The 22,231-nt window shown below is 42.7% G+C and overlaps 1 protein-coding gene across 1 annotated transcript in view; it reads left to right on the top strand.

The window, feature by feature from the left end:
• Mfhas1 (malignant fibrous histiocytoma amplified sequence 1) overlaps nt 1–22,231 on the top strand; it is a gene marked incomplete at its 5' end in the record, with an annotated part of 84,845 nt that overhangs the window by 55,151 nt on the left and 7,463 nt on the right. Inside the window, one exon of the mRNA XM_010621855.3 lies at nt 16,665–16,791. Coding sequence (XP_010620157.3) covers nt 16,665–16,791 — 127 coding nt within the window. The remainder of the gene's footprint in view (nt 1–16,664; nt 16,792–22,231) is intronic.

Here is a 22,231-nt window from a genome sequence, read left to right on the forward strand (position 1 = left end):
ACACACACACACACACACACGCACATACATACATATATACATATATGTATATATGTACACACACACACAAACACACATTCTGAATGAGAGATTTTGAAGGGTGTTTCTATAGTATCTGACAGAACTGAAAGGGTCCACATCTTCAGACTCATTAATCCCACTCTGACCCTGTAAATGTTTTCCAGCAAGTACAAAAAATAGCTGCACAGGTATTTTTTACAACATTTATAAAAACCAAACCAACAAACAGAATCACAGGAAATATTAGCACAAAGTGGATGCAGCATATATGCCCATCTGTAAGCATATAGCAGAATACTGTATAGTATTCCTGTACAGTTCCTGACAGTTCCCGTATACTACTTTTCGTTTAAAATTTTAAAGGAACAAGCAAATCAGTATTGCAGGCTGATATAATATTTAAAAAATAAAAAAATATATATGATATGTCCAGTAAGGAAGTTATTAGCTATAGAAAGAAAACATGAGGAAGTCTGTTTATCTTTGCCACGGAAAGGACTTCCAACTTGTTAGATGCCAGATGTGTCAAGTTCATGACTCCCGTTAACTAAAGAATGGATATGAGGACAAAGGAGGTTAGAAGTAGGAAAATTTTACTGAGAAAGCTCCTGAGAGATAGGAGGGGTCCTGAGTGGGTGACCACCGGGCTTTGTGAAAGGCATTTTATACAAGATCACGACTTGGTAACTGAAAGTCAAACTGGTCACTCTAAGATTACAAGTTTAGTCACGTAGCTCACATTGATCCAAAAGGGAAATGAGGCACGTAGCAAGGGTATACAGTAGGCATCACTTACTTTAGCTATAACCTCTCAACGTAGGAAGAACAAAAACATTCTGGAAAAGGGGAGTATTAGTCCAGAGTTCTGTCACCCACCTATGCATCTGGGCTCACTAGACCAAGTGGTGCTAATTATAGTATAATTGCAAGCTGCTGTTTATCTCTAGGGAGGCTTACAGGTCTGGCTTTCACATCTCCCATCCTGAGGCTTAGCTCGCGTCCAGAGACATTTATTTTTCATTTTATATTGTTCTTTCCTGCTGAGATTTTTTTAAAAACAATAATTATGTGTTAACTTTAAAGGAAGGATGTTGGTAGGATGTTGACATCAGTCTATTATCAGAACCCCACGAGCACAGCTGTCCAGCCAGTGTTTTAGAGCTGGGTCCTCCAGGCCCTGTGGCTTCAACCTCAGCCATAAAATGAGGGATTTCATCTGTGTCATCTCAGGCTTCAGCTGGCTCTGAGCCTTCTCCAGCTAATTACACAGTCCCCAGGAGTCAGTTTCTTTAGCAGGAAGAGAAACCCAGTATCTGAACATGTAGTCTCTGTTACCAGCTGACTTGCATCCCTCAGAATTCATATGGTGATGGCTTAATCCCCTGGAGACCAGAATTGGAGCTGTTAGGAGGTGGGTTAGGAGGTTATTAGAGCGGGCCTTAATCCAGCAAGGCTGTTCTCCTTGTAAGATGAGAATACAGGACACAGACATGCCTCAGAGGAAGAGCAGGGAGAACTTGCCATCTTTAAACTCAGAAGAAACCAACCCTGCTGCCACTTTTACCTTAGATTTCTGGCCTCCAGACTACAAAACAGCGAACACCTCTGGCCTTTAAGCTGTCCTGTGGATGTTGGGTCGTCTTGGCCCAGCAGGCGGACACCATCTTCTGGCCTTTTACACTTCAGTGAGAGTGGTTGTGTGTTTTTCAAGCTCTGTAGCACAGCATACTGACTGTGGACTGGGAGCCAAGGAGCATTTCCGGCAAAGCAGAGGGAAGCTGTGATGGTGTGGCCACTGGACGGGGCCTCACTGCTGTGCAGCCTTAGTTCCTGGGTTCCTCAGGGCTTTGCCTCCTACCTGCTTGCTGGATTTCTAGTGTATTTGCTTTGCTTGAGCTTTAGAAGTGATGCATAGCCTTCGGTGCTTGTGGTTCCTTGCCTGGCTTCTGACTGCTATGTCTGTATCTGTCTTGATCACAGTGGTCTGGTCCTTTCTTTTCTTTTCTTTTTCTTTTTGAGCAGACCTCCTTAGTACCACCAATAAAATAAAAACGAAGTGTGTGCACATAAACCCTTGAGCATACTGGGCAGGCTCTCTGTCTGAGCCACACCCCTAGCTCAAAGTTACCTTTTAATAAATAGTGGCAAGAAGCCCATTCTGCTGCCGATGGAGCAGAAAGGTGTCTGCATGCATGTGCACGCTCATCTGAATATGGTGTCCGCGCCTGTGTATGTGCGCATGTTAGAAACTGCTGCTGTCCTCCTAGACTGCATTCCAGCTGTGTGGTCTGAGCCAGGCCTCAGACAGGACCAGAGGACCTGACCTGGATCGTCTCTGTAACCACACAGACTCCTCCTTTCTCCTGTGAGGATGGGTGACAGCACCCAGGGCTCCCTGCGTGCCAGGAAGGAGCCAGACCCACCTGTCTCACCAGGTGTTCAGATGGCTGAAGAGGAACAGAGCTTGGTCTCTGGGCACTCAGCTCCCAGCTAAGCCCACAAGGTAGCCCTGCCTGCCTGTTATTAAATCTTTTCACAGGAGCAGCTAAGAGCATGGATGGGGCAGTCTCACCGGTCAGCTGTCAGAACAGAACTGCACACAGATGGAAATGTTTAGATCTGGCTCAAAGACAGGGAGCCATGAGCTCATACAAAGTACTGTTTTGCTAACAGGGGAATGAAAAGCAGTTTTATTTATGCACAAAATTAAATCTCACCTTTTAGTACGATTTACCTTACTTCCTCTGCTCTGGTGAAATTTTCTGTGATAGAGGAGACTACAAGGCCTTTCATGGGAGCTGCCAGCTCATGTATTATGCACGATGGGGCTGCATTCTTTGAAGCCCACGGAGACGCACATCTCCACCCCCTTACAGGCTTTTGCAGGAGAATTAATTTCTTCTTTTGGCTCCAACTGTCTCTTGTAACTCTTCAGACCGAGCACTGCTGCGGGTCTGTCGAAAATTCACAGGTAACATTCTTGTTGGTGCCAGGCAGAATCAGTACCCAGTGGTGAAGGGTGCCAATGGGAGAATTAGGGAGGTGGTAGCAGGGTGGCTGAAGAGAGCCAAAGACATCTGTGTGCCCTATTTAGTAGAATGTTCTACTTCATGCTAAATTTGCAAGGAATTTAACTTGAGAAGCCTAGAAAATTGAGTAGAAAATACATTTTCACAGTATTTTAAGCCACCACAGACTATTTAAAGCTGGGCTGACTGAGAGATAAACCAGTTAAATGTCTTCCTTTTCCAGCCAGTGACTGAGGCCCTGTGGACTCAAGGTTTGCTGGTGACCTGTAGGAAGGAGCTGGTGCACGGTCAGAGTCAGGAGCCTCTGGGTAGACACAGTAGGCCAAGGTTTCATGAGTCACTTTTATAATGCATTTATTAGAGCCTCATAATGATTTGCAAATGAAAACATAGTTATTGAAAGAAAGGTTTACTCTCAAAAGCTGCCTGTTAGTGGTTTAGTCAGAGCTCTTGAGGTAATTTAAGGGAATAGCAGGATTATGGCAAGGGGAGGATGAGCCTTAGACCCAAAGGACAGGAAATAGTGCAAGCCTTCTGTGTTTGACTGGGAAGTCGGGGCTGCTCTGTGTCCCTCTGTGTCTCGGTTCCAGATCCCTCCCCGTATCTGTCTCCACTGCCCCAACCTCCCCTCCCCGTTTTGGTTCCCATCCCCACCTCAGCCCATCTCAGACCCTGTGTCCCCGTCTGAGGCTCCTGTGGCCCTGTCTCAGGTCCCTGACTTTACCTCAGTCCTCCATCCTGCTGTTTCTCCTCTCTCCGCTTCAGGTCCCTTTCCCATGAGTCCCGTGTCTCCATCTCAGTTCCTAAACTGCTCCCTGCCCCTCCACATCAGTCCCTGTGGTCACTTCTCATCACTCCATCTGCTCCTCCCTGAGGCCTTGCACCGTTTCTTTCTTCCTCAGAACAGCTTCCTGTGCAGCTTGCACGTGATCCAAGTGACTTCTCCTCTCTGCCTCAGTCCCCACCACAGACTAATTCTGCCACGCACCCCAGTTTCACGTTCCCTAGGGAGCCATCTGGCTGCCTGCCTGAGCTTTCCTCACCGTGCTGTGTGCTGCTGCCCTGCGGCCTGGTGACAGTCTTAGGACCAGAGTTAATACAGTCCTGTGTCTTATGCTCTGATGTCTCCTTTACACCACTACTCCTGTGCTTTGAGGCCACTGTACATAAAATATGGGTTCTTGAACACATGCAGTATGATGTACAACAGTCAATATGATTAACTGAGTAGGCTGGTGAGCACCTAGTGGGTAGGCAGCGTATACACCATGTATTCCCTGGACAAAGGGACGATTCACATCCCAGCAGAGTAGAGCCAGACAGTAACATTTCATTATGCTGCTCAAACAGCATTTGATTCAAAACTTAGGTATTGTTGATTTTTGGAATATCCCATTGAATATTTTTGGACCACCATAGACTGTTGATAGCTGAAACCAAAACTAAACCATGCATTAGGCAGGGAGCTCCTATAAATCAAAGTGTTCCAGAGCTAACTGAATCCAACTGTCTTTCTCTCAGGTTTTGCCGATTATGACTTAGGCACCCAGCCTATTAGTCTAGGCTCCATGTCAGTTTTTATTGAAACCTCAGTTGAGAACCTGTGTGGTATCCACTGACATTTTCACTTGCTTGGAAGTGGAGGAGGAGGATTTTTTGACATTGACAAAGGATGTCATCCTTTGAGGATTTCCTTGTAGAAACAACCAACCATGTTTAAGCACTGCTGGCTGTCTTGTGCAATTTTAAAAAGCTAATGCACTTTTTAAACAAATACGAAGTTCTGGAATCAATCAACCTTGATTAATTGATGATAATTGACTTGTGTTTTTGTAGCCTCTGGCATCAGTAGACTGCGTGAACACAAGAAGTACAAACATATTTAGGAGGGAGGTGATTGTTTCTAGGCCCACCTCCTGGTCCAGCAAATGTTGAGATGAGTACTTGCATTCTGCACATCTGCCACAATGAAACCCAAGAACTGAGAAATGCAGGGTGGAAGCAGGATTAGTAGCAAGTGACCCTGCATTTCCACTCCCTCCCCCTTGTTCACATTCTTGGGCCTCCTGCCACAGGGCCTGGGTGGCACTCATAAGCTTTGCACACAAGCCGCTAATCCCCTGGCAGTTCACTCTGTCTCCGTCTGGCAGCTGCTCCTGCTCATACCAAGGATGGCCCGTAGTGGCTGGTGGGCCTGGGGACTGGGCGGGCAGGATGTCTGTGTCACCAAGGCTCAGCCACCTTCCCTGGGCTGACTCACACGCTGTCTCTGCTGTGTTGTCTTTGAAAGGAAGAGGGTGGCCTTTACTTGCTTCAGAGCTTTTCTCTTGACACAATAATGCTATTTTGTTTTAATAAAATATATGATTTGAATTTGTTGAAGGCATCCAGAGGGTAATTCTCTCATGTAGATGGCCTGGCATCACACTTGTGCTTGGCCAATGTCCATAAATGTCTGCCTGGTGGCTGGATATTACCCCAGGGGTCCCCTGGTATGGTCCCTTTCCTGACTCTGGGATGCTGTGATAGCAGGGACTCGCTCCAAATGGGAGAGTCTCTGGAGGACATAAGGAGTGGTGTGGGGACCTGTGGGCTCATCTCCATAAGGATATGAGGAGGTTGCTTAGGAGATGCAAGATTTCATTCAAAAAGTGAATGTATGACATGGGTCCTGTTATGTAGAGTTGTTGGTGTGAGCATGAGTGGAGGTAGGAAGCGAATAGAAAGACACTGAGAGTAGATGAGTAAACAAATTGGAAACATATATTTATCACTCTTAACTTGTCCATCAGATAATACACTGTCAGATGCAAGAAAAGAAGGTGCAGCTATGCTTACAGTATGCTTCTACTTAGAAGAAATTAGCAAATACCCCATGGTGTGTAAAAGTACTTTTGGAGAAAGGTAAGGCAGGACACTTGCCAGGCCAACTGTGGGTACCTGACAAGGGAGGAGAGAGGAAAGGTGCTTAGACCTTTTTCCTTAAATACTGTTATACTGACTTATTGTAACCAGCATATGCCAATTTTTATAATTAAAGAAATAAAGATTAAAAAATAAAGTGTTCCATGGATAAAAAGGAAAATAGTTAAATGTACACTGTTAAGTTCTATTTTTAATAGCAATCTGTATGAGTGATACAAAATGCAAAAGGTACAGAAGAAAACTTGATGGGAAAAAGAATACCATCTCTCCTTATTCACAATTCCTTTTCCCTCCCAGAGCAGCTATTGTTGCCAGATTCTTAGCTATTCTTAAAAGAGGGTTGTGTGAGTGTATGGGTGGGTGGGTGTGTGTGTGTGTGTGTGTGTGGAGAGAGACTTCCAATTTAAAATTATAGCATAATATATTGTTTTGTAATTTTTTTCTTTAAAAATATGTACTAGCCATATTTCTATAGGAGAGCTATCTGATTGCTTTTTATTGGCTACCTGATACTCTGCTGGGTGCACTGGTTGATGTTCTGTTGATGACCACTGCACCAGTTTAAGTCTTTTACATCAGACAAAATACCATAGGATATCCTCAAGTCTATACCTAAAGTGGGATTGCCAAGGAGAAGGTACATATTTATACTTTTTAAAGAAACGTACAGCAGTGCAGATGTTCTTGATAGAATAGTGCTCAAATGTTGCCTCAACAATGGGATATTTTTGCTCAAACTTTGGTTTTTATGTTTCAGTTAACGAGCACAAGGAAGTAAACAAACATCTAGTAAGCTGCTGTTACGTGACAGCATAAGATTAGGTAAATTGCAAATATCATTATTTAATTCTTGTAGTGCTCCTATAAAGAAGGTATATTCCTGGCACTTACTAGCCACGGTTCATAGATGAGAAAAATAAGGCACAGAGAGACTTGTAACTGCCACAGACGTTACTACTTCACATGGTGTAGGAGTGGCAAAGCTAGCTTCTGGACTTTCAGAATGCTCACTTTTTCAATCCCTTCCTTTCAAATCTTTATTGCTTTTTGCACTGTGAAAAATTTGAGGATGCACTGAGCAATAAATTAGATATAAGACTAATTTCTCCTCTTTGACCTGGGACACATGACTTTGCTTGTGCCTAGTAAGTTTCTTTTAACAGGTTTATGTGCTATAAAGAGAGAGTTTGTTATGGGATTAAATGGATTATCTTTCACCACTAAGGATTGTATTCTAAACATTCTTCTTAGTCCACTGACTCTACAGAAGGAGCCGCAGCCCCAAAGCAGCGATGCTCTGATTACTGGGTAGGCTTCCGGGGCAATCAGCACAACCAACAGTGTTCTGCAAGAATACTGATGGCAGTAGTTTTTTGGCACTGTCATCCCTGGCAGAATGCATAATGGGAATGGATAAATAAGGGCTAGAGCCACAGCAAAGGGAGAGAAGAGAGGCCAGAGCTTGCACATGAGTGGGCTGGAGCAGCAGTCAGGGGCCTGCAGCAGCACCTGAGGACTGCACTAGGTAGGAGTTCAGGTGGTGTTGGTACCATACCAGGCTGAGAGAGAGCATGTGATGGGCATGGACCTGTTACTACTGTCAAAAATCAAGCACCTGTAGGTTGACGATTACTTATACACTTTTAAAATTTGAAATAGCTTTAATAGACAAATTGTCTCTGATACAACTGGGCTTTTCTTCAAGGCCATGGATGTAATTTGGTAAAATAGCCCAAAAAATAAAATGCTTTTTGTTTTTAATGTAAAAGCCAGGAAAGATTTCCTCATAGATGATAAAAGAGTATGTGCTGTGGTGGTTACTCATTTTTCTGTTCATTTTCTCAGAAATAGTGTAGTTTTCAGTTCAGCCGTAGAGAAGATGGTCTTCTACTAAGCTAATTTTGTGTCTGCTGCTAACTTACTATGTGCTTCAATACTGAAAGGAACTGCGATGCCTTTCTGAAACTACTCTTACTTAGCCTTGGGTTCTTGAAGTACAGTGGAATACTATTAGATAAACTAATGCTCCTGTTCACTTTTACATTGCATACCGTTAACCTTGTAATAGGCAAGGAGTAATGTCCTGATGTAGAAGAGGAGAGGAGGAGAAAGAAACCAAACCTGAATATCTTTAGTTGCTTAGGGGTGGGTGAGGCATATTTATTTCAGCTTACCTGATGCTAAACGCCAACTTTCTGTGTCTTAGTAGCAGTCATTAGGTGTGTTTCCATGCCGTTGCCACCAATTACTTTTACTTAGAAAATTTGATAGCTATTGGTAAATTGTTTCACCTACAGCTTCAGCTTAAATTTTATCCAGTAAGTATGTACTTTCTCTCTTTATAAATACCACAGTGAGGCACAAATGAAATACCATAAATAGAAGCTGCAAAAATACACACTTTTTAATGGCATTTATGCCTTTCCATGGCTTAATCTATGAGATTTCCTGATTCTATAGCATGAAACTCATGGGGGAGAATAAATGAAATTTTTCCTTCCTGGAATCTGTCTAGCATTTTAGGTTCTTGAAGAGGGTTATTGCTGTGGTCTGAATGTTGGCATCCTCCCTAAAATCCATACTGTAGGGTTTAATACCCACTTAGATAATATCGAAAGTTTGGCTAATGGGAAATGAGTAGGTCACAAGGGATCCCCCCGTGAATCAGATTAGTGCCCTCGTAAAAGCAGCTCGAGTGGGCTTCCCTGCTCCTTTCCACCAGGTGAGGACGCAGCAACAAGGTGTCATTTACAAAGCAGAAAGCCTGGTGCTGTGACGTCAGTTGAAGCCCTTCCCTTGTCAGTTACACACTTTCTTCCTACCTGAATTCTTTCATAATTGTGTTTTCTTCTTTGCTTGCATTTAGGCTTTAGTTTGGCCGCCTACTGCATGTCCTTGCTAGATGTTGAGGTGTAATTGAAAGACAGAGTTCTTCTTGTTCACACTTACAACTTTTTCGTGGTTGGCAAGGGTAAAATGTGCTGGGTTTCAGTTGTTTACACAGTGGATTGCTTTAAGGTAATCATGGATGCTGTGCTTAAAATGGTCTCATGTCCTAGCTGGATCTTCAGGGAGGACATGTTGGTTGAGGGAATAAATACAGAATGGGGCAACCTTCCTAACTGGGTTATCTCCCTGCCACGTGTTTATGTGTGTGACAGGGGTTGCTCCTCTGCAAAGTGAGAGACTGGAACTACTGCAATAAAACTCTTTAGGTCTGACCCCGTATCTGTGGATTTTGTCATGTGTCTCAGGCACATATGTGAAAACTTTGGTCCTCCCACCCCCAGGTTTCCTCCTCCTTCCTCCTTCCTCAGAGGAAAATGAAGCTGTACAAATTCTTGTCATCTTCCCCTGTTAGAAGACTAGAGACAAATGCATGATTTCTGATCACTCTGCAGGACACAGTGATGCAAAACTGGCTGACTGTGGTAAGGCCAGGATTGTTCAGCTTTTTGTTGCTGATACAAACTACCTGACATGCACAGTTCAGAGGAGCAAATATTTATCTCCGCTCATGGTTTCAGACGTTTCAGTCTATAGCAGCAGGTTCCATTGCTGTGGGCCTGATGGGAGGCAGAACATCATGGCGGAAGGGCATGATAAAGCTTCCAAATTCTTGACAGCTAAGGGGTAAGCACCTTACCGTTTCTGCCTCAATGGGTTTCTTCTCTGAGATTTTGAAAAAATGTGGAGGATGTAGCTCAGTGCTAGAGCACTTACCTGACTTATATAATGCCTGAGGTTTGATCCCCAATACCACAATAGATGAGAGAGAGAGAGAGAGAGAGAGAGAGAGTCAGTCTAACTGGCACAGTACACCCCAGCGACCTATGTCCCCTACCTGGGCCCCATTCCTAACTGCCCACTCAGCTGTGAGGTCATCAGTGAATTAATCCATTGCAGAGTTTACTGCCCTCATGATTCAGTCTTCTCTCAAGTGGGGATCAGACCACTCTGGGGGACACTGAATATTTAAGCTGTAATAAGACCTTCGGGCCCCTATTGCAAGTTTTAGGTCCTCAAGCTTCCCCTCATCCTTTGTTGAGACTAAGATTGGAGGGAGGATGTACTGGTCTGATTGCCTCTCCGCAGTCTGCAGCCATCTCTCTGAGCCTGGAACCATTTCACAGTAAAAGTCGGTGATAGCTATCCAAATAACGAGTCACCTTTTGGAAAGCATTTCAGTCCAGCAGAGCAGCTTTTCATGATCCTGACTTGCACTGAGAGTTGAGAGTGCTGAACTCGGTTAAAGCCACTGCTCCTTTCCTCCCCAGCCCTTCAGCAGCTTTGATCTGTGAAGTTTGTCTAATCCTCCGCCAAGTCTGCTGAACTTTATCCAGAGCAGGAAAAGGGGAAATAGTTTTCCTTTCTTGGGTGGATTTGTATTTATATAAACCCGTAGCCATGCAAAAGGACTCCAGTAGCAGATGCACACATCCCGGGGCAGCGCATCGGGACTGAGTAAGTGGTGCGAAGCGGCCAGAGCAGTTAGCCTGTCTGCCCCCGGGAGGCTGTAACCTGGATCAGACCTTGCTGGGCCTTTCAGGGGTCAGCAGGGAGAGTGGTGAGACTCTGTACATTGCCTAAGGATATGTTGTAGGGTTATTGTCCAAGCACCAGAGGCTGAGCCAGCAGTTGACCCGTCAGCTTCAGACTATAAGCCCAGCATGTGACAGTAAGCTCATATGAGCATGTGTGTGAATGAATACTTGCTTTACACAGTTGTTACTAAGAGAACGGTGTTGTAGATAACTTCACTCTTTCAAACTGTAACTTCTCAGTTACATCCCACTGCTGATATAATTGCTTGAACTTACTGAATCCTTCTTGGACTAGCTCTTACCACCTCTGGTGGGCTGTGAATTTGCTAAGTGTGTTGCCATCACTGTGATGCTTTCTCATACCTCAAGCAAGCTTCAAGTGGCATTTCGTGGTTCTACTTTTCTAGGATATCGAGCAGTGCTCTTTTAGGCTGTCCAGAGAAATCTTACCCACAATGTAAAGAAAGGATCTCTTGCTCTTGTACAGTGCCAATTATTGCATATTATCTGGACTAATCTGGAATTAATAAAGATGAGAACACATTTTAGGAACTTTGATATAGAAAATCTTTTACTCTGCTAGTAGTGTTTACTCTTTTTGAACCAAAAGCAAAGCCGTCCCCAGTAGGTGACTCAGCTTCTTGGAGCCTTGTGGAGTCCCTTCTCTTACACATTAATAAACAGCAGGTTCACCTGCTGGCCCAGGATGTTTTTCTTCCCCCCTGGGATTTATTTTGTGAGTACTAGAGCCTCACACTTCAAAGTATCTATCTGGGCCTTATCTCCAGGAATTTTTACACTTCTGGGGCTGCTGGAAACCAGAGTGCTAGAGAAAAGGGAGTTGTTACAGGATGGCATTTTAGAAAATGTTAAGTTTCTCGTACAAAGATAGAGGTAAAAGAAAATCTGACCTCAAAACTAGGACTGTGACATGATGTTTTTACTCCCTTTTCACTCAGGTAATTGGAGTTGGCGTCCGACTGTGCCATGCTTCAGGGGTGGGCCTACTCGGGGTGACAGGATACGTTTCCCTTAGTCCTGAGCAGTATGCTCCCTGAGTACGGACAAGCTGGGCCTGCAGCTCTTCCTAACTTGCACCCCCGTTTCCATGGTCTCCCTGTGGCAGTTTCTTATTAGTCTTCAGTGCCATCTGTACCCTCCCCGATCGGAGTGGTGTAGCCTTTGTAGCTGCAGCCTTCATGAGGTCACACCTTGCTAATTTAGAATAGACCTGAGTGATTTCCCTCTAAGGTCCCCATGGACCCAAAGGAGCTCTTCTTTGCTACATTTGAGGTATCTATACATCCCTTTCTCCTTCCATGTTCCTCAAAAGAAAATTTAAAAAAGGTTCACATAATTAGCAAGCAAGCAGTACTGTCAAGACAGAAGGGGAAAAGCTGAGCTTGTTGACTGGAGTTGGAGCACCTGCCGTGAAAGGAGCAGTGAAAGTTGCCAGTCACTTGTACCCAGTGTGTCCCCGCCCGGCTCCCATCGCTTCCTTCATCAGGAGGACGTGAGAACTACAGGGCTGGGCCACTGTGTGAGTCAGTCACAGAAATAATCACAAACGTGATCTCTCTGTTTCCTTCTGCCTGTAACTGTCACCACTTTGTTGCTTTGGAGGGCATTAGGAAGAAGCTGAAGAAGAGAGCTGAAATTTGGTTTGTTCTGTGCTATTGGATGTACAGGCCATGAAAACTTAACAAAAGACAGGTACGGAGTTGCAACCTTAGATCAAGGGCATTGCCAGCAACCCCAGGAGCCTACAGATTACACTCTTGGCCGTCCTCGGAGCTTCAAGGGCATGTCTGACTATTTTTTGTGGTTGTTGGGGTTATTTATTTACTTACTTACAGAAATCTTAGCATTTAGAATCAAAACTGGCAGTTCAACAAAAGGCTGGAGAGAACAATTTCTTTTTTATCATTAATTGTTCTACATCAGGAAATGGCTTTTTATTTACATTGAAAAATATTTTGACTTTCTATATTATTGTTTGGGCTGTCAATATAGTATATTTTTAGTAATCTGTGTAATGTGCCCAGTATTTGAGAATTCTGATGATACACAGAAAATAATGGACTCATTTCACTTATCTTATATTGATTTATTTTTTAAAAGTCTTAATAAAACTAGATGTTCCGTTCTTCCATGGGGGGGGTTGATAAGAATTGGCAAGCATTGCAATGACAGAAACCCGGCGCCTGGGCAATGAAGGAGTTTTTCTTACTTCAGTGGGCACAGGAGACTGTAGAATAGTCTCAGTAGATGTAATGCTCTACTCAGTGGCTTACACTTCTGCATCTTCAGAAAGGTTGATTGCACTGGAACCTGCACAAGGACAGGAAATCTCCAATAGAGGAAAGAGATCAGCGTTTGAAACATTTGTATTCCTAAGGTTTCTTTTTACTACAAATAGTGTCGCTATAAGCATTGTATAATTTTTGTCAGAAAGAAATGCCAACTTCCTTTGAGGATAGTGAGTTCCAGGTCAGTCTCAACTATGTAGCAACTATGTAGTAAGACCCTATCTCAAAAAACCAAAAAAAAAAAAAAATATATATATATATGTATATATATATATATACATATATATATATATTTTTTTTTTTTTTTGGTTTTTTGAGATAGGGTCTTACTACATAGTTGCTACATAGTTGAGACTGACCTGGAACTCACTATGTAGCCCAGGCTGGTCTCAAACTCGCAGCAAACCTCCTGCCTCAGTCTCCCGAGTGCTGGGATTACAGGTGTGCACCACCATGCCTGGCCTGCTAATATGTTATCTATAACTTTTAAAAATAGGTCTCACTAAGTAGGATTTTTAATTATTATTATTTTTTTTTTACTTTATGCTAGGGATGATAGATGTGTAAGGGAATCTAAATTTTCTTTACTTGAATTTTTAAAAATTTGTGGTGGAACAATGTTTTGTATGTAATAATTTGTAATCTAATACCACTTTGGTGCTTTTATATACTTGTATGAAATACTGTTATAAGCTTTAAAAAATCTTTTTATCACTGTAATGATAGTGTCATAAACATTAATAATGCTTAGTATTTTCCTTGTGTTTTCTAATAATTACCAAGATACCCTTCTCACAGGATACTGTGATACCATGGTTAAGAGTTGAGTTCAACTCTCAGCCCAGCTATTTCCTTCTGTGACCCCTGGAAAACTCAGTCTCCTCTGAGCCCGTTTCTTCTATATAACGAGGGTCAAAACTGTCACTACTTAATAGTATTAGTATGCTTCGTGAGATGCTATATATATGACATCAAGCACGTGCTCACTAGATGTCAGTTGCCACTGAGACCGTTGTTTTTCTCCCTTTGTTAATTCAAGCAGGTTTGTTTTCAACTTATCATTATATTACAGGATAAAGGCATGGTACTGTGCATCTGTTTTTCTCCATTCGATGACAAATGCTGTGTGGTATTTGGTCAGCATTGCATGACTAAAATAAAAGTGTAAATGAGGTTCAAATGCTATAAGTGACAATGTGAAATGGGAAGAAAAGGGTTAAAGGAGAAGGGGAAGTGGGAGGGGTAGGGGAAAGGAAAGAAGGGAGTATAATTAATATTAGAAAATAAAAACTGTAAACAAAGTCTTTGTAAATAGGGAGGGGTGGAGGGGGTAAAGGGAGGGCAGGGGAATGGGGAAAAATAAGAACCAAGATAGATTCATCATGTAACAGTAATGTACCGATAAACTTAATTGAAAAAAAAAATTTTGGAGGCTAAAAGTCCAAACAACGTCATGCAGGCTCTGACAAGGGCTTCTGTGGCTGCCTCACTTCATGGTAAATGGCAGTAATAAGAACACTGTTGGAGAAGATGTCATTTTGGAAAACTGGAAGCCAGAGAGTGGACAGGTGTTGCATGTGGCCTAAGGATCTCCCTCTTGGTCCTGCCTCTTACTGGCCCCAGCACCTCCACACACGATACCAGGCCTCCAGCACATGAACCACTGGGAGACAAACCACATCCAGCTTTGGGCCACACTGCTGAGGGGAGGACCCAAACAGAATGAGTGATCTGGTTCTGTGAGAAGGGTACAGATTTAATAAAAACTGGTAATCTAGGCTTAATCTTCTGCAAAATATTTCTACTTCTCTGTAAAGTGATCTGCTCACCAAAAGCGACATCAGAGCAGCCAGCTCTGCTAGGCTGATATCAGGGACCAGTGCCAGGGACAGGGGCTTGGCATCTGCCTTAGTTATTCTTGCTACCTAGGCAGCCTAAAGCACATGGAACTGAGGCATGTGTGAAATTCCAGTCTGCAGAGTTTTCACAGGAAACTAGAGAAGCCAGTCCATGTTCCCCGCTTGGGGAAGATCTTAGAACCAAAAGTAAAGGTTGAAAATACAAGATGAGGAGCCAGGTGAGAGGAGGCCAGGACCCTGGTGCCCAGAGCATTTTCTTGTGTGGTTCTGGCACTGTGATACATGGTGATGCGGTTGGTTGAAAGAGGCACAGCAGTTGTGGGCCTTGGAGCAGGTAGGTTAGGTTAAAACTCGGGAAGCTCTGCCTCACTGAGTGCTGTTTGGAGTAGGGGGGCTTCCAGATTTCAGTCTGCTTCTAACTTGCTATTACTTGGGTTCATCTTATCACTGAGACAGCATTTAATGTTTACATTTTTAGTGTTTATTATATATTTAAGGATCTTCCCCTGGCTTGTTTTGGACTACAGTTCTACCACCCATGATGCAACAGATAAGCTAATGGTGGTAAATTAACTTTTGCAGTATTTTGGTGTTTATAGTAGCCTAGTGAAAGAACTAAAATTACATTCAGTTTATATTATGAAAAATCATGTAAAAGTGTTCCAACCAGGAAATGCATGCCTTTCCTAAAGATATAAATATGCCATTGCTTAAGTTTATTATTCTACAGTAGTGGTTCTAGATTGTTCCTCCAGGAAAGATGACTTTTGCCTTAGTGAAGTAGTCCCTGCTTTGGGGAGGTGGCAAAGAGTAAGGAGCTCTACATTCTACCACTTGTTACCTCTTGCGTGTAGGTACATCCCCTAACCTCCCTGAGTGTTACCATGAGGACAAACCCTCATCAGGGCATGTGAAGATGAAATGAGATACACATTTAAGTTTCTTAGAGTTGGGCTGGCGTGTGGGCAGCTCCATCTTCGTGAACCTTGCTAAAGACGAGTCATTTAGAAATACAGTGTATTGAGCAAAGGAATGTTTTATCATCATTTGTTAGCATGTCCTTTGGGGTCTCTAGGATTTCATATGAGCAATAGAAATGGTGACCACCAAGAATTAAAGGTTGAAATTCCTTCCCCCATTGGCATACCTTTTATGTTCTTGGTGTGGCTTATTTACTTTCTGGGTTTAAGTAGAGCAATCTAGGTAAAAATGTATAACATTGTCAGCCAGCAGCTGTTTCTTCAGTGCTCTGAGCCCCTGGAACAGAAGGACAGGGTGCTGGGGTGAGTGGGCCGGGGGTCGGGGGTTAGGGATAAGGAATGGAAGTCATTATTGCTCTGAGGGAGTTAATGATTTAGTTGGAGACTGTATTGGGGCACAGAGTATCCGATTTCATTTCGGTATTATGGTCATCCATTAAGTTGATCAGATCTGTTTTTAGAATGGCCCATTCGTCATAAGAGAGTGCTTGTTGGCACTTCAGCTAGGCAACCTTTTACATCTATCCAGGAAATTCCCTTGCCAGGAAAAGGCTGGGCAACTCAGTCCTATTCACCCTGTTAACAGCTTTAGTCTGAGCCTGTCCTTATCATTTGTGCAGGGCTTTGTTGACAGGCTGCTAGCTCTGCTAATTCCCATCTGTCCCAAATCCAGCCCAGCCTCACTGGAGTCTATTTATGAAAAAGGTGAGCGGGACTATGGTAGATGCTATGTCTGCTGGACCAGCCTTCCTGCTAAAACATAGCATCTTCTCCCTGGTGATGCAGATGAGATCTAAGCATTGGAGCCCAGGCAACTCTGCTCTTTTAGTTGCACCTTTCTTCTCTGCCTTCACTGTCTATAGACCCTTCAGTTTGCCCACTACCTGCCCCTCTGCCTCCCTGTCCTTCCCCAGGCACTGTATTTCTCTTATATATATAAAGCAGTCCTGTTTTTAGGGCACATGTCCTTAATGCAGTTTTCTTTCTTCTCCTGCAGGGGAGTTGCTGAGCCAGCCTAGGCCAGAAGGAGTGGCAGAGATCATTTGCCCCAAGAATGGCAGCGAGAGAGTCAATGTGGCCTTGGTTTACCCACCTACACCGACTGTGATCAGCCCCTGTTCCAAGTGAGTTGGCAAAGCTCCACTGGTCCCTGCTCCTCACTCCTGATCCTAGCTCTGTAGATGTAATGACCGAAAGGAAAGGCCAAATGCAACCGCATCTGTGCAAATCTGGAAAAGTCTCCAAGAATGAGGGGATTCTTCGAATGACATCAGTGTTGCGGCTTATGCTGCAAAATAGAAACATTGCTTTCTCTCTTTTGCAATTTCTTTTTTTAATTTTTCTGATAAAGTCAAAACATTTTTAACAGCTTTCTGGAGAAACCATTCACAAACCAATTGACTTACTTAAATTGTATTGTTCATTGGTTTCTTGTATATTTTCAGTTATGTGCAAAAAAAAAGGAGTATTTTCTCCTAATCTTTCAGTTGTGCTGAAAAACTGCTAGGGTTTGCCCCAAACTGGGCCACTTTCCCAAGTAAATTCTTCTAACTCTGTCATTGTAGTATGAAGTGAGCCTCTTCAAACAATAGTTGGGGACTATTAAATAATAAAAGTCTACAGGGAAACTGTAATTGATTGTTTTTTGCTGCAGAGCTATGACTGGTGAGTGCCTGAAAATCAAGGACTATGCAGTTTGCTATACTTCTTCCAGTATGGGCTTAAAGTCAGAGAATGAACATATGTAAACTAGTTTTGGGATAGAATGTGAGCTTAGTATTGTAGATAAAACTCATCCTGTCTGGGTTTTAAATTAATACATTTATTTTTGTAGTACCAGAAACCAAAGAGGCTACTTTTGCAGCAAGGTGAAATGGCACTCACACCTTGAAAAGCAGCAGCCAGAGAGCTATGTCAGATCTCGTTAAGGGGGTGCTATCAGAGCATGAGTTTTCCAGTTCGGTATTCATTCATAGTCACCCAGTAGGCTTTAAATTTTCCTTCCTGATTGACCATGTACAACTTTTTTTTTTTTTAATACATAAGTTTTTTTATAAGGGAGAGTGGAACTCGTGACTTATTGTACTCTGTGAAACTTGCTGTTTGGCCACATGCCAGAGCTGTGTGTAGGAGGAGCCAGACCTCGACCCTGAAGTGACAGCTGTCCTGGCTTCCATGTGCTGGCTGCACTGCTGTGGTCTCCAGTGGATGATCACAAGTTGCAGTGAAAGTGTGGGGCCCCCTTTTTTCTACATTAGAAAACTATATTCAGAATGCTGTTTTATCTAACATGGCCCCAGTATATTTCATCACTGATAGGGCCCTTAAATACTGTGAAATCCTGAACTGCTTCTTAAATGTTAAAGCAGGATGACATAGCAAGTTCCTGTTAGACAGAATATCCATCCCGTGCACCAAGAGATCAAAAACCCCATTTTACTGCTTTTCTAATTCCTTTGAATTTGAGTACATTGGCCCCCTTTTTTCACACACATTTAGAAGTAAGAATGAAGAGGTATTACAGAACTAGTCAGATATGGAATGGAGAGAAACAATTATTCAGTACACTTCTCATTGATGTAAATTCCCCCGAGCCAAGGATATGACCCTATTGTTTTGCTAAAAACACCTGCCATTTAATAGGCAGGGCAGGGGCTGGCGTTATAATATCCATTTGTACAAGGAACCACAGTGGCACAGAGCCAGCATTATCAGTGTTTTCCAAGGGCTGCTGCTACCACCATAGAGAGACAACATTTACACAAGCACCCCTGCCCCAGTGTTGCCAGCCTTCCCCTCTCACAGTTCATGGAGCCTAAATGAGCCTCGCACCTTTAATATCGTGGGTAATCAGAGGCCTCAGGCTTATAGCTGCTGGAAGAAACACCTTTAGGAGTTAAACCACTTTTACCTAGCGATCTGAATAGTTTTATTTTGAAATGAGTCCTCAGAAATCTCATAAGATGGAAGGCACTTTACAGTTTAATTCTCAGCTATAAATGAAGGAATATTCTCTAAATAGAAGTTTCATATCTCAGACCAGATATTTTTTAGTATGGAGGCAAAGAGCCATTTATAAAAGAGCATGCTGAGATTTGAGGCCTGTTTAATGTCATCCTGTTTCCCCTTACGCATCTATAACTCATCCATAACTCATGGCCATGAACCCCAAACCAAAACCACCATCCATGGAAGCAGGCAGACCTGTGAAAGGCTTATGACACAAGTGGATGACACTGTACTGGCAGTGAGAGGATTGAGGGGATGGACAAGGAGGGCTGTCAGAGGAGGTAGTCACTGTGTCACATGGCCTAGGTCTCTACCTGAGACTTGAGGTCTTGGCAGGTAGGGGAGTTGGGGAACTGAGGCTGCTGCACTGTCTGAAACTCCAGACAAGTTAACAAGAACTCAGTACAGTGATCTTTTACTTATCTATCATCCCACACAATATAGGCAGGTGGACAAGACCAGGCTTTCTTCATCAAGCATGTATATCAGAATTTCCAAGGGAAGGGGTCAGACTGAGTGTTTCAGAAGTCACCCAAATGATTCTAATATGTGTACACTAAATGCAAATCCCTTCTCTGCTGCGGGTGAGCACCGGCCAGGGTGCCTTACCTTTGGCTCTTGGGCCTTCCTCTGATCGGTATCCAGTGGCAGTGTCAAGGCAGAGCTGATGTATGCTGCGCTGCTTCAGCCTCTCGTAGGTCTCCTGTCCTCACATTGAGTGAGATGCCATTCATTCTCCAAATCAAGGACTGAGAATGATAGGGAGGTTGTCAGTAATTATGCTGGGACAGCAGACATCAACCAGGCATCCCAGGTAACCACCCTACTGCTAGATCATTAATCTGTCTCTTATGGTGGCTTTAAAAAAAAATATTCCAAGTCCTTTTTTGATGAGTTTATCCTCTCCTTTCTAGGTCAAATCTGAGACTTGTCATTTAACTGCCTGCCTTTGGCCATATGTAAAATAATGGTGCTGTAATAAAGTTTATAATAAAAAAAAACCCAACTACCAGTAACTATTATTTGATCCTTAAGAATTCCAAGTTTTTCTATTTCTCACTTTAAAGTTTTTAGATGTTTTATTCCCACATGGGAGAGACGGAATAAGGAGTAGTAGTGATTGTTTTAGAAATATGATTTATCTGTATGGCTTGACTCCACCATGCTCAGTGGTCGAGGTCTCCATCAGCATCCTTTTAAGAAGTTTTGTGAACTGATGAGATTCCCTTTTCTGATTAGGTGTCTTCATACTTTCTTGGAAAATTAAGTAGAAGACATAGTGTTTCTTTCCCTTATGCCATCATGTTTACTGTACCCAATCTGCGACTTTAGGAGTGCCAATTTTTAATGATAAGTCTCTGGGAAGTATAGAATTTTAAAAATAGATAAGGCCCTTCTAAGGACCTGCACTGTTCAGAGAAAAAGCAGGGGATGAGAGTCTGCGATGAAGAGATTCTATAGGGCAGGACATCCTAGGATAACTGATTTTTACTTAGCCAGGAATTGAGTGGCTTCTTGTTCTCTTTGCTGGTGATCAAACAGAAATGTGAGTAATTTGAATATAAGTATCTTGACTTCTAAGGGTATCTGCATTTGACATGAAATGAATATGCAGCTAGTAACAAATTCCCCTGTTGTTGTTCCAAAAGTTTCTGACTTCTCTGAGGATACAGATTGTATCAGATACGTTTTTAGGTCCAGTAATGTATAATTTCCATACCGTGAAGTTCCCCATTCATTGATTCATCAGTTTATCCACAGAGTTGTGCAACTCATCATCACAGTCTAATTTTAGAACGTTTTCAGTACCCCAAAAGAAACCTCATGGTAATCACTACCACTTGTGTCTGATACATCTAGTCCCATGTAGTGTCACTTTCCAGCATGGCTTTGCTGTCTTATGTCTTGGTATTAAATGGATTTCTGAGTTTTAAAGTTCTCAGAAACATGTTACCCCTGGCTCAGTTCCATGCAAAAGCAGCGGATTTACTTGCGTAGCCCACTGCCAGCCTCTGGTGGCCAGAGATGGGAGATAGAGCTGCTTGGAGTGAGGTGAGCCCCTTCAGAACTTTTCAGTAGCAGCGCACTTGTCCCCAGATACCCAAGGGATACTGAGCCTTAGATTTTGGGGGTTCAAAAGGGAAGAAATATGCAGTTGTCCTCTCGTTTCTGTGGAAAGATTGGGTCTAGGACCCACCCCACCCTATGGAGGCCAGAATCTGAAGAAACTCAAATCTCTTACATAAAAAGACATAGTATTTGCATATTGCCTACAATTTCCTCTCACGTATTTTAAATCATCCCTTGATGATAATACCTAAATAAGGTAAATGCTCTGTAAATAGCTGTTTTATTATATGTATAGTGTAGTGACAAATGACAAGAAAAAAAAATCAATCTGCATTCAGTATAAATACATCCTCCCCCCAAATACTTTCAGTCTGTGTAAGTTGAATCTGAGGATGCAGAACCAAGCACAGTGAAGGTCAACTGTACTTCGGTAGGAAAGGTCTAAAGAAACTAAAGGTTCACTTTTCTAATTTTTATTTGTGAATTCCTGTCTCCTTCTAGTAGTTTTTTAGGTTGAAACATGAAATATTTCAGTTCGTGGAGACTAGGAGCTTCTTTGGGCAAGGGACAGATCACCAGCTACTATCCAGTTTTAGGTACCCTATAGGATACAGGTTCTTTCCAAAGAATTCTGACCAACCTCCTCCTCCCCTAATTGAACTGTATACTGTGGTAAGTGGTCCTAACCCAATAGAACTACTGATTTTGTTGTAAAATACAGAATTCAACAGGTTCTCATATGAAAATATTTCACTTTGGGCATACAGGAGTGATCTCCCTACTTCTTCCATGTGCTTTCTTTTTTTTTCTTCTTCTCATTGAGTTTATTGGTGCTTTTAAAGTATACAGTACGGTTACATTCATCATTGGGATCTTGTACCTTTACATGATAGAACCTGGTTCTCATTTTTTCCCCATATCCCTGCCCTCCTTCACCCCCTCCTCCTCTTCCTATTTACAAACACTTTATTTCTATTTTTTCATTTTCTCATGTTTTTTTTCTTTTCCCTTATTCCCTTTCCCCTACCCTTCCCATTTCCCCATACACCTTTAGTTCTTTTCTTCCTATTTCACATTGTCAATTATACCATTTGGATCTTACTTACACTTTTAGTTTTTCACACCAGAGAAACTATTTGGTATTTACACATGTGTCTTATTTTTTTCACTTAAGAGTATGGCGTCAGTATGCATCCATTTTCCTATGAATGAATCTAGTTTCTTCTTTATGGCCCTATGCTTTCTTGACAGACTGACCCTTGGACATATAGGAAATGGGACTGTGTCTTCTCTTCCTGACCGTCTCTTGTGTTGTTTTCCTGTCTGTGTGCTCCATCATCTGGGAGGTAGTGGGAGTTTGCAGAGAATGAGGAAGGAAGTTAATTTAGATTTTGGCAGGCTGTGTATTATAGAATTAGCAAAAGTGGGCTGGTTTGAAAATTGTTGGGCTAAGCTTTCTCCTTTTCCAGGAAGTACTAATAACAG

The sequence above is a fragment of the Fukomys damarensis genome, unplaced genomic scaffold (genome assembly GCF_012274545.1).
Source record: "Fukomys damarensis isolate Sample0158 unplaced genomic scaffold, DMR_v1.0_HiC HiC_scaffold_18, whole genome shotgun sequence".
Classification (NCBI taxonomy): domain Eukaryota; kingdom Metazoa; phylum Chordata; class Mammalia; order Rodentia; family Bathyergidae; genus Fukomys; species Fukomys damarensis.